The 13,229-nt window shown below is 45.1% G+C and overlaps 2 protein-coding genes across 2 annotated transcripts in view; both read left to right on the top strand.

Annotated features, from left to right (window-relative positions):
* Positions 1–6,142, top strand: part of LOC138176273 (mucin-2-like) — a 35,948-nt gene extending 29,806 nt beyond the window's left edge. Inside the window, exons 14-15 of the mRNA XM_069107081.1 lie at positions 3,449–3,547; positions 5,985–6,142. Coding sequence (XP_068963182.1) covers positions 3,449–3,547; positions 5,985–6,142 — 257 coding nt within the window. The remainder of the gene's footprint in view (positions 1–3,448; positions 3,548–5,984) is intronic.
* Positions 6,143–6,509: 367 nt separating this feature from the next.
* The window catches only part of LOC138176190 (mucin-16-like), a 101,531-nt gene continuing 94,811 nt past the window's right edge, over positions 6,510–13,229 (top strand). Inside the window, exons 1-3 of the mRNA XM_069106965.1 lie at positions 6,510–6,840; positions 12,767–12,894; positions 12,989–13,056. Of these exons, the coding sequence (XP_068963066.1) occupies positions 6,510–6,840; positions 12,767–12,894; positions 12,989–13,056 (527 nt within the window). The remainder of the gene's footprint in view (positions 6,841–12,766; positions 12,895–12,988; positions 13,057–13,229) is intronic.

Genomic DNA, 13,229 nt, shown 5'->3' with positions numbered 1-13,229 from the left:
AATGATAGATCAGGAGAATTGGTCACCAATCAGGAAGTCAAGGGCAAACTTTATAAGGACTAAGTGTGAATCCTGCAGGGCTAATCTTTGGTGTGGGTGTCAGGGCAGTAACGAGATGACTAGTGTAGGTTAAAGTCGTTAGCAGGGCTGATGAAAGCGCTTTTCAGGATGCAGTGCCCCTGATGGGTATTGGAGAGGAAAGTGAAGTACTGGAAGTACTGGAAACTGGGTATTATCCCCAGGAAAGAAAGAATTCTGCTGAGAGGAATTGGATAACCCTGCCAGAATCACAGCAAACCTTCTCACATAGTACTCTGGTCATAGCATTCTCCACCAGGAGCACCATAACACTGAAGAGGGTTAGTGGGTCTGATGTGAGACAAGCAAATCAGCAGTCTACCAGTATTCCCATGACTGACTCCACAGTGATTCTATTTCAGAGACTGTAAGAGAGACAGTTATCATAGAAATCACTCCAGGCACAGCTACCATTTGGGGCACTCTTTTCACTGTGCCCATGGTCACAAATGGGTTCAGACCTGAGACACTCAGAGGAACAATATCTTTTCCCACAGAAACATAAATTCCCCCTGAGAGACCTGGAGGGACCATGGTACCAATAAACCTCCCATGCTCCTTGACTCCAGCAGAGTTCACAGTCAGCCAAGGATCCAGCGACCCTTTTATTTTTAATTTATTTTTACTTTTTGGAGGGGGGAGGATAGGGCAATTGAGGTTAAGTGACTTACCCAAGGTTACACAACTAGTAAGTGTTAAATGTCTGAGATCACATTTGAACTTAGGTCCTCCTGATTCCAGGGCCCGTGCTCTATTTATGGCGCCATCTAGCTGCCCCTGATCCAGCGAGTTTTTAAAGGCCACACTAGTGATATGGGATGCTCAGGCAGGACCAGAGTCATGCTCAGCTGCCTTGTCCTTCACTGCTTCCAGCATCATCACAATAGATGGTGGAGGGGACACAAGCACTTTCTTGGTGTCTACAGAAGGGCCAACAGAAGGTAAAACTGTGCCCAGCACCTTCCCAGAGAACACAGACACCCCTGGAAGCACTCACAGAGAACTCATACACTCCCCAAGCATAGGAGTAACTCTGGTCTGACAGGGACTCCACTTCTCTGCCCAGCCTAACTGAAGGACCCAGCTACTCCAGGTCTGTCCACTCACCCTCTGTGGGGAGCATGACAAGCATGATGATGACTGTAGCCCAGACAAGTCCAGCTGAACTTCCTACCGAAGAGCCCTCAGGGTTGCCAGAGCCCATACCTCCTGAGGGGGGCACTCCCTGAACCAATAACTGAATTCAGAACAAGGGACAGTGGAAAGTTACAGAAGAGTTTGAACTCCACCAGCATACCAGTGTGGGAGAGCAGCAGACTGGGTAGACCTGCAGCCTCAGATACCAGCTCACTCATTCATTGCAGGGAAGTTAATCCTGCTGAGGGCACAGCTGACCTCATGTCAGAGCCAGCTGTCTACAGGGCTCCATCCATCCACGTGGTCCATGGTGACCATCTGATGTTGGATGAGATACAAGTCTGGCTGCTGGGACCCAGGGTGAGCTATCTGAGACTCAACGTCTAGTCATTACTAAAATTTTACGGGAGAGTGACAGAATCTTTATTGTCTCTTACTTCAGCTAAAGGCTCTGGAGCAGAGGCCATAACAGCGTTTACGCTGAACCCAGGACTAGGGGATACCCATGCTTCCAAAGGCATCTTATTCCCTCCATTAGAAAACACTACGACACACACCACTAGTCCTGACCCAGCTCTAAGCAAGCATTTTGCCAACTGAGAAATCACTGGGGAAGTAGGTACTGCTGTCGTGCTCAGCTGCCTCTGTTTCCACAGAGCTGACTGAAGTCACTGCATCAGCACCTTGGATAGGTGCCCAAGGAGTCTAAGTACATCCATCCTAAAGGCCAGCACTTCTCTGGAAGTTGGCTGCTGCTGTGACTTTAAGCTTTCCTTATCAACAGTCATAATGTTTGTGTAAACAGTGTCATAGTCAGTTGCTTAGCAGCAGTCCCTCCAACAGGTATAATTTAGGTCTACCTGCCTGTTTGTATTACCACTTTGGTTGGACCTCCCTAGAATTCACTCCCTCTCTACCTCTCTCCTGTACCCATATCCATAATGCAATCCACGACCCTCCCAGTTCCACATTTTTAATAAGTAGACTCCTAATTAAATGTCTCATTAAGGAGTATTGATTGGACTTTGGAAAATACCTTTGGATCGGGGAAATGAGAATTGTGTCTCAGTTGATGATGATGATAATGATAATATAGTTAGTATTTTAGGGTTATAGAATTCTTTATAAATATTTTCTCATTTTAGCTTCACAGGGAAGTTTAATCTCATCCCCATTTTATAGATGAGGAAATGGAAGCAGACATAGATTAGGTGACCCTCCCAGGGTTGACCCAATCTAGCAAGTGTCTGAGGCTATATTTGAACTCAGATCTTCCTGATTCCTGATCTAGCACTCTCTCTACTTTGCCACAAGAATTTTCTTTTGTTGGCATTTCTCTCTTTGCACCTCTATTTTGGGCCATTTTTGACAACTCTTTTCACTCCCTTGTAGTAAAATCTAGTCCTTGTGCTAAGTTCATTTTTCTCTTTTTGTTCTTTTTTTTTTCTGGTAAAGTGCTGACATTTCCAATGATTCTGACAAATGTTAGGATTAGAAGGGGAACAGAAAGTACAATTTGGGGCTTTACAAAAAGTACATATAGGGACAACACATTTTCATAGTGTCTCACAAATCTTACTGATCTGTGGATCCATCCATTCTTTTTTTTTTTAACATTCATTCTTAAATTTTGAGTTCCAAATTCTCTTCCCTCCTTTCAGCCTGTGCCCCAACTCATTGAGAGGGCAAATATTATGATATCTATTATACTGGTTGAAGTCATGCAAAACACATTTCTGTATTAGCCATGTTTCAAAAAAGCAAGAAAATAAAATGTCCCCCAATCAGTTCTCTCTTTGGAGGTCGATAGCATTTTCATTATGGATCCTTTGCAATAATTATCTTGAATTATTTTATTGATCAGAGTAGTTAAGTCTCACAATTGATCATAATTTCAATATTGCTGTTCCTGTATATAGTGTTCTCCTGGTTCTTCTCACTTCACTTTCCAAAACCATTCTGCTGCATCATTTTTCACAGCATAATAGTGTTGCTGTTGAGTCATCTTCCAGTCATGTCTAACTCTTCATGACCCCATTTGGGGTTTTCTTGGCAAAGAGTGGTTTGCCATTTCCTTCCCCAGCTCATTTTACAAGCTTAATTGGCTTGCCCTCGGTCCCACAGTTGTGTGTGAGGACAGATTCGAACCACCTTAGATGAGTTTTTCTGATTCCAAGCCCAGTACTGCAACACCAATCCCATTCCCCAATTGAATCTTCCATTCATTTTTTAGGTGCTAGTGTGGTGACCATCAAGCCAAATGAAGTTGCCACAAGCAGCACTGCAGCATTGACAAATTCCTCAGTGACTTTGTCTTCTGACAGCTCCACAAGTAAGTAGAAACCTCATTTCTGCCTTTTTTTCTGGGGGTTCATCATCCTTAGCCTTTGTTTCCTACTCCTCAGAGGTGATAGATGGAATTATCTCCATGGTTTGAGAAGGTCAGACCTCAGAAGGGAGTTTATCATCAAGCTGCCCAGAGCTGTCCCCACTGCTTTCTCTCAAGCTATACATATCGTACAAGGTCAGGGAGGCTGTGGAGAAATTATTAGGAGTTTTTAGTTTATAGTTTAGTTTTTAATTTATTGATTATATATTTAATTTAATCCCAAATTTAACTCCTGCACTCCCAAGCCTGGGCAAGAAAAAACCTTGTTCTGGTTGTCATCTTTTCCCAGCACCAACCAGCTGAAGGTTTGAGCTATAGGATTATATCATATAGATGACAACAGTGACTTTTAAAAAGGCCTCTCGGAACTGCTAATTTGGTAGCAGACTAGTATCCATCAGGCATTCTCTCAAAGCCCCAGGTTCCCATCTTATTTTGAATTTGGGTGTTAGGCCAGATCAATTTAAGCAATGTTCTCTTCCTATTATGAGTAATTTTCAAGGCATGCTTAAAGCAGAAGTTGATTCCAGTCACTCAGAGGGTGGAAGTGCTTGTCAGAGGCTGGACATTCATATTGACCCTTGGTGAGGAATGTAAATGGTGAGGTTGGGTGATATGCCTAGTACAGAAGTGTATCAGCAATGCCATATTCACAATGCCTATGGAGATTACAGATATGCTGATATAATTATCTATCACAAAATACGTCATGCTTGCCATATGGGGGAATAAACTAGAAAATTTATTAAGATACCAAAAGACTGAGTCCCAAAACCAGAAAGTGAAAGCCATCAGAGTAGTTATGACATTGGCACAGGTAGATAAAGTAGAAAGCACCCACATTTTCAAGCCTTTAAAACAGAACAGGCTACCTCAGGCAAAGGTCCTCCTCTCCCCACTCACAGCAACCACCCAGCGTCCAGGAAGTGCGCTCCCAGCAGCTCCGGCCCCTGGCAGTCCTCAGCAGGAGTCCTTAGCAGAAATTCTGGCTAAGTCAAAAAGGGCTTTGCGTTGCCGCTGCCTCTGCTGCTGCTGCCGCTGTCGCCACCACCGCCAGCCACCACAGGAACTCTAGTTTGGCTTCCTCTTCCTCTTGCTCCGCCCCTTCCTGCTACGTCAGCAAGTCCAATGGGGCATGGAAGATCTTTAAATCCCATAACCCTTACAAGAAGTCTTCTTGAGAAGAGTCAGAATCTCTGTCAGAATAACTCCAAACCCTCCCCAACAAACTCTTAGGCATATCCCAACCGATTGCTCTGGGTAGTGTCAGACCAATATTTATTTATGGCACCCATGATCATGATAAACACCATGGCTATAAATATCCCATTGACGTTTGACCTTATTACATAGCTTAATGAGAGTTTAGGGATAAATGGTAGGGTAACTGGTGTCAACAGAACTTTGCAGCAATTATAACATGGATAGCAGAAAAACTTTGCAACATCAATATAACAGGGATAATAGAAGATAAGCACATAAAACAATGGCTTAGAGTGGGGGCTTGGACACAAGCACCCCATCTTTCCCCCCTTGAACAAATAAAGCTCAAAATCTTGGGGCAAGAGGGAAGGTCTCTTCTTCATAGCTACTTGAAGCTGAAATTGGACATAGAGCTGTCCCTGCCCCAAGAAGTCCCATTCAAGAGGTCAGTTCTTTAGCTGCCATCCAGAGCTCGACCAATGCCAGGTCCATGTGCTTCCATTCAAAAGGTTAGTTCTTTAGCTGGTATCTGGAGCTTGGTTGGCACCAGGTCTAGGAGGTGGCACATCACAGTCATGGACAGGGGATGACACCTGACTTAAGCAATCAGGCATCTGCAAGTGGAGGGCACCGAGCCAGCAGGAAACAAATCTTGCAAACAATTTTAACAGACAAAAAGTAAAAAAGAGACAAATGTAGGGTCAGCTGTGTTTCTGGAGTCCTCAGGATAAAGACCACAACTATACTTATCACCTGGTTCTTGATCTAACAAAATAGAACAGACTCTCCACATAGAGGACAGAAGCGAAGCATCTATTTAGACATGAATCCCAACACCAGGAAACTGAATCCATCAAAGCAACATAAAAGTTATGCATCACAATGTAGAAGAGAGCCACATCATCCCTCAAACCAATACAAGATCAATATTTTTACTCACTAACCTCTCTAGCTCTTTGCCTGAGCTCCGCTCCCCTCTCTCTCTCTCTCTCTCTCTCTCTCTCTCTCTCTCTCTCTCTCTCACTCGAACTTGCTCTCGCTATCACTCCCTCCCTCCCACTGTCTCTCTGGATCTGGCTCCCAGCTTCCTGTGACTCTGCTCCACCCTTCAACAAACTCCTTCCACCACAGTCTTCATGTGACTTGATTCTCATTCCCCATTACACTCTGGTCCCAGAGATTCTCCACCTGAAGCATAGTGGAAGGAAGGGGAAGGACCATTTTGGTCGATTCAACAGAGACAGTCACCGTGGAGACAACTCCAACTCCAGACATAGCTATAATTCATTCCTCACTTCCCACTATGACCACTATAACAGCACAGATGGCTCTTAAGCCTGAGACACACAGGAGTACCGCCATGCCACCCTCCCCAAAAGCCTTAGCTCCACCTCAGACATCTCCTGAAGTCACCACAGGGCACTGCTGACGTCCCACTCTCCCTGACTCCAGTAAAACACACAGTCAACTTAGACCCCGGTGTTCCCTTAAAGACCAACTCAGTTGGGAAAACTTCCTATCCATTCTGTACAGACATAACGGTAGCAGAAACAGCTAAGGAACATCCTGACACCTCCTTGATTCTGGAACCACTCACAGAGAAGGCATGCACTCCCTAAGCACAGGAGTATCTCTGGCATCACAGGGACTTCTCTTCTTTGACGAACCTAAATGAAGGACCCAGCTCCCCTCTTTGGGGAGCATGACAAGCACAGTCATGACAGGAGCCCAGATAAGCCCAGCTGAACCATCATCATCCCCCGCAGAGCCCCCAGAGCCCACACCTCCTGAGGGGGTCACTCCCTGTGTTGCACCAATGATTATATTGAGAACTAGGGATGGTGGAGAGTTACAGAGTAGTTTGGCCTCCACCAGCACCCTAGTGTGGGAGACCAGCAGACCAGGTAGCCCTGCAGCCTCAGATACCATCAAACTCTTCCTAGAGAAGTTTCTTTCTGTTGAGAGCATGGCTAACCTTTGGGAGGGTCTTGCCCAGATCCAAGTTGCCTACAAAGCTTCATACCACACCCTAGGTACTACAGAGACCAGGCTTGGAGCACCTGTAACACACTCATAGTTGGTATTAGCCAGAGCAGCATCTGCTGACATCACTAGTATCTCTGGGGCTCTGCCGGGAACAGAGTTCTTCCCAACCTCCACTGATGGATGCCACAGATACAGAATGACTGAGGCAGACACCCCCCAATCCCTACATGGCCAAGGACCCTGTCTTTTTCACCTCCTATAACTTTATCAGTGGTGACTGAGGACATGAGCTCAGCTACCCCTGGGACTAAAACAGACTCATCCTTGGAACTGACCACAGCAGCTCCTGCTCTCTCTGTTACCAACATCTTGGGGGGCTCTGCCTGGACCAAGAACAATAACAGAGTTCTGCCTGATGTCTACTGAAACCATATATGACTTAGGGGTGACTTATAACATTGAAGACATGATTTCAGTAACCTTTGGGACTAATGTCACTACTCTCAGCCTCCGAAGCAAGGTCACAGACATTCCTGTGAGGGTCTCTCCTTCCCACAGTGTCAACCTTTTCTGAGCTCAAAGCAGTAGCAATGCTCCACCAGCAGCCACTGCCCCTACTCACTTAATTCTTTTGGGTGCCATGGAATCCCACATATTGACTTAAAGTCAGCTACCTGGTTAGCCAGTCCCTCATCACAGGGAGAAACAAACTCTCCCAGTGTGCTTGATGACATTGATTTGGAGGAACCTGAGTCCTCCCAAGCCCCTGAAACTCCAAGCCTGTCTTCACTACTCCAACAACCTGGCACAGTTCCCTCCAGGATTACTCCTTCTTGGTGGGCCCATAAGGCAGAGAATACAAGATCTAAGAAGATTTCTGTGGAACGGCCAATTTTAGCTATCAACTTGCCTCCAGCCCCAGTCTAGGCATATCTCCCACCCCAGTGTTCAAAGAGTCTCTGTATCTCTGTTCCCACCCCTGTACCTGCTAGCAGTTCCACCCTATGACAATCAGCTTGAATACTAGATATGAAGAGATTTTTGTAGAAACACCCACTTTAGCAGTCAACTTGTTTCCAGACTCATTGGCATCAGTGATGTCTCTCACACCAGTGTTCAGTCTTAGAGGATAGCAATGCAGCTCTGGGGCAACCTCTGCCATCCCATCCCATCTAGAAGGGGTCCCTAGGACAACCAGTTCAAATACTGGATCTGAAACAATTTCTGTGGAAGCACCAACTTTAGTCATCAGCACCTTGCCTCCAGCCAGAACACAGGAAGGCTGGACTCATCAGTGATCTCCCATACCTGTGTACACAGCCTCAGAGGGCAGCAGTACCAGGGCAGGGATGACAGCCTCTGTTCCCACCCTGTTCACAAGTAAGCAGATAGAAGTGGAAGTGCATTAAACTCTGCAGGTTGGAGATAGGGAAAGAGGAAAGATAGATTTAAAAGGAATAAAAGGAATAATAACAATAATACAGTTGGGGAGGAAAGTCACAAGCAAAACAAACTTCATCCTTGGGAGTCTATTTCAGTTAACAGTAAATCCCCTTTATCCACTGCTGTCTTCAACACCAACAGCATCAACCTTGCCTTTCAATCTCTCCAAGTTCCTCGAAAAATACTCTTCCCAACATTAGTATAGAAGAGACAAAGCCCACTTGCCTCTGGACTCATCAGCCCTCAGAGACCATAATGACCACGGTGACAGGAAAGAGCCTGCCTTGGTTGAGTCCACAGACACAATGTACATCTGCAGAAGAGCTGATTGGGAATCATTTGTGGACAGAACCCTAGTCTCACTTAGCTTTGTTCCTGAGAAGAAGGCCAGATCAATAAGGGTGGAGGTTGGGGGGGGGGGATGGAGGCCTTTCTTTGGCTTTCTGAATACACATTCCATTTGGAAGTTATCAACTTAAGTCCAGGCACATTGTTGACAGGATTAAGGACATGACCAGGGCCACAGTTCTTGTCAAGCCATTTACACCACTGGGTGGATCGATAATATCTAACATACACATGCATCCTAATATGTGCTGGGGTACTTTGCCAATTTATCTAATTTAAGTCTTACAACAGCCCTAGGAGATAGGTGCTATTATTTTTGCTATTTCACAGATAAGGAAACTGAGGTAGACAGGTTAATAATGTGACATGCCCAGGTCACACAGCTAGCAAGTGTTTGGAGCTGGATTTGAGTTGGTTCTTCTTGATTTCTCATAAATTCATTAGCTTCCATTTGCTCTAATCTAATTTTGAAGGAACTATTTTCTTCAGTGAGCTTTTGAAATTCCTTTTCCATCTGGCAAATTTGCTTTTTAAGACATTCTTCTCATTGGCTTTTTGGACCTCTTTTGCCATTTGAGTTAGTCTATTTTTTAAGGTGTTATTTTTATTTTCTTCAGTCAGGCTGTTGACTCGTTTTTTGTTTTTCATGATTTTCTTGCATCATTCTCATTTCTCCTAATTTTTCTTCTATTTCTCTTACTTGATTTTCAAAATCCTTCTTGAGCTCCTCCATGGTCTATGACCAGTACATATTTTTCTTGGAGGCTTTTGCTGCAGGAGCTTTGACTTTTCTGTCTTCTTCTGGTTCTATGTTTTGATCCTCTTTGTACCCCCCCCCCCAAAAGTTCTATAGTCTGATTGTGCTTCCTTTGTTTGCTCATCTTGCCAGTCAATTACTTGTCTTTTGAGATCTTTGCCACAGTAGAACTGTGTGCTTCCATTGTGGAGAGTGCCATGTCCCAAATTTCTGGGGTTCTGTCAGCTGTTGTCAGAGCTATGAGGAGGACACCCTCTCTATAGTTGCCACAAGCTCTGCCACACTAGTGCTCCTCAGTATCCCCACTTAAGACACGACCCAGATCCAAGCAGGTGTCAAAGCAAGAGCAATACCCTCTGAATGATCTCTTAGTCCACCTACAATCTATAGGCCTAGACCTCAGGCGACAGCCACATGCCAGTAGCTGCACCTACTGCCACCTCTGCCTCCCTGGGGGCAGGAGCCAACCCACACTCTTCTCTCACACAGTTGCAACAGAGTTCCCCACTGACCTTTTACTTAGTCTTTGGCATTTATAGGTTGAAAAGTCTGGAAACTGCCACAACTGCCAGTGATTCACTCTCCTGAATTCTTCTCTGGTGTGTCTGTGCCAAGGGTCTGTACCTCTGTGTGTCTGGGCCACCGCAAGTCTGGGCTGCTGTGGGTCTGGGCCTCCATGGTTCTGGGCCACCATTTGTCTGGGCTGCAGGTGTGATAGACCCTTCCTGTTGGCCTTCCAGGCTGCCTTCAGTGGGAGATTTATTTCTTTCTGTCACTTTGTGGGTTCTGTAGCTCTAAAATTTGTATTGAGTAATTTTTTACAGGTATTGAATGTGGTTGGAGCAGCAAGTTCCTGCTTTTACTCCAACATCTTGACTCAACCCCTGAATCAGTTCTTTTTGACTCTATCCACTGTCCTCCCTCACTTCCCAGACCAGCTGCTTATCTGCAACTTACCCAGCACCAAATGGTTAAGAGAGATCTCTCTGGAGGCACAGAGAGTATTAGAGCCAGGATTCTCATTTAGGTTCTCTCACTACAAGTCTAAAATTCTTTCTGCTGGACCATGCATATTAAGAGGCATAGTGGGGGAAAAGGAGGTTCTGTTTAGATGAAATTGGTGGACCTGAAATTAATTGCAAAGCAGTATACAATGTCAGAATTGGAAGAGGAAGCAAGTATAAGAGAAAAGAGCAGTGGATGAGAATCAGAGGACCCGAGTTCAAATCCAGCTCTGTTACCCCTATGACTTTGGTGATGACTAAAGTTGGTGCTTCCACAGAAATTGTTTCAGATCCTGTATTTGAGCTGGTTGTCCTAGGATCCCCTTCTAGATGGGATGGGATGACAGAGGCTGCCCCGGGGCTGCATTGCTATCTTCTAAGACTTTGAACACTGGTGTGAGAGACATCACTGATACCAATGAGTCTGGAGACAAGTTGACCGCTAAAGTGGGTGTTTCTACAAAAATCTTTTCAGATCTAGTATTCAAGCTGATTGTCATATGGATAGAATTCTGGGCCTGGAGTCAAAACAGGCAGATAGATGGGGGGACTGACCGTAATATGAGGACAGAATGTTGCCATACATTGTCAAATATGGTCACAGTATTAACAGTTGGTAGTGTTGTTTGAACTGCTTTTCTTTATAACAACTAGTTTGATTTTAGGAGTGGAGTGATTGAGCGTAAATCCAGAAATGACAGGTAGAGAAACTAAAGGCATAATTATGATTTATTTTTAAAACAAAGAAGCTGCTCTTCTGTAGGATCTCCTGGCTAGGTAACCATTCAATGAAATCTTTCCACTTAGAGTGGCAAGAAATTCATTATTCTAGTTTGCTTGTTATCATCTACCTGCTACCACTGTTCTTTCTTTACTTGATCTTTTTTTTTAACCAAAATCCCATCTCTCCCCACAGATTTCAGTGTTCAGATATCAGTCTCTTCCACAAGCAGTAAGCATCCAAGATCCCAGTTCCCCCATTCATGCCTTGCAGATTCTACAGAGAAAATAACTATGCTGCCCTTTCGTTCCTTTCCCTGCTCCCCAGGGGGGAATGAAAGAGCAGAGAAGGCACCAAGAAGACCACTTCTCCATCTCAACTCACTTGAACCCAACTCAGGCATTTATGTTGCCTTGTGTGCAATGCCTTGGATTGTGTGTGTATGTATGTATGTATGTGTGTATGTGCCAAATTAACAACCCCCCCAGAGGTCAGGATGGAGAAGGGTCCTCCCCTTTCTCCCACCATGTGATTCACTGGCCAATCCAAGCAGAATCTGTGACCCCCACCCCCACCCACATCCTATAGGCTGTAGCCTTCCCTGCAATAGTCATGCATTGGTGTGGTCAGTAGTTTTCATTCAGTTTATGGTGCCTTTCTTTCAGTTCCATCTCTGACTTCATCACCTGTGTCTAGCATCAAAGGTAAGAACCCTCCAATGTGGCCCTGATTGCTTTCTGTGCACAGCCTTGGTAGGAGTCGCAGAGTGAGCAGTCAGGTTCCCATGCTAAGATCCTCATAGATTTAAAGCTGGAAGGGACCTTAGAAGTCTAGCCCATTTTAGAGACATGGAAACTGAGGCCCAGAGATGTAAAGTGATTGTCTCAGGGTGATTGGATCCTGGATCTGGAACTAGAAGGGATACTGAAAAACCACCTAGCTCAACCCCTTCATTTTACAAATGGAGAAATGGAGGCCCAAGGGAAGATAAGTGACATGCCCAAAGGTCACACAGATAGAAACATCAGAGGTGAGATTTGAACCTTCAATTATCATGATTTAGTGATCTAGCTTAGCAGAATCCCTTTCCCCACATCTCCCACTCAAGCATTTTTTTCTGTGACATTCATATAGCTTGACCAAGGTTTTCATTCTTGATTTTTTTCCCACTTCAGCTCCTGCCCTGTCCACACTGACTCCAAAAAATTCTTTTCCTCCGTTGCTGTTAACCAGTTCCTCAGGTACCAATCACAACTATCTCTCCCGTCTCCTGTGTGGTGTTAATTGAATAGTTGTTTTTGGGAAGCTGACTGTGAGGAGGAGATGGGATTTGTAGAGGAAGGTGGTGTTGGAGGAGGTAAAGAGGGAGTTAGAGAGGTCCTATCACAGATGTATAACTGGAGTCAGAATGACCAGTTTTCCTTCCAGTAAAGAGTAGATCAACTTCAGTTGGGTATCCCTGGGTGAGTTGATGGATGGCAGGGAGGGGGCATTGGTATAAAAGTCAAGACTTCGGCTCAAGTCTCACCTCAGATACTAGTAATATAGTACCTTGGGCACTTCATTGAATCCTCCCTGGGCTCAGGTTCCTTCTCTATAAAATGAAGGGCTTAGAAGGTCCATTCCAAGTCGAAATCTATAATCCTATGATTCTGTGTATTCAAGGCTGAACCTTGAGGGTTTCTTTCCTTCCCCCAAAGCAGCCAGCAGCATTAGCCTGCATTCCTTCACCATGAATTTCACAATCACCAATTTGCTGTACACAACAGACATGGCAGAGACAGGGTCCTACAAGTTCAATGCCACCGAAAGTGTCCTACGGAACCTGGTGAGATTCCTCACTTCCTGTCCTCCCTTCCTCTTGTTTGGGACTCCAGCCCCCAGGTGTTCAGGGCTCAATCATTCTCTCTCTTCCTTTTCAGCTTAATCACTTGTTTCAAAAGACCAGCATTGGCTCTCACTATTCGGGATGCAAGCTGACCTCTCTGGGGTAAGGACCCGGAGTTTGATGGGCCCAGTTTGTCAAGGACCCAGATGAGGTCTGGTGCAGTCCTTCTTTTCATTGGTCCTATGGTCAATTCTTATCCACAAAGCCAGCAAGACTACAGCCCTCATACAGCCGACCACCAGGGCTGTCTAATCAGGCTTTATTTCAAGAGGCAT

The sequence above is a fragment of the Petaurus breviceps genome, unplaced genomic scaffold, assembly GCF_028583685.1.
Source record: "Petaurus breviceps papuanus isolate PSGF00001 unplaced genomic scaffold, PetGlider_PUasm1.0 103, whole genome shotgun sequence".
Classification (NCBI taxonomy): domain Eukaryota; kingdom Metazoa; phylum Chordata; class Mammalia; order Diprotodontia; family Petauridae; genus Petaurus; species Petaurus breviceps.
The sequence above is the reverse complement of the archived record's forward strand: the minus strand, read 5'-3'. Positions and strand labels throughout refer to the sequence as shown.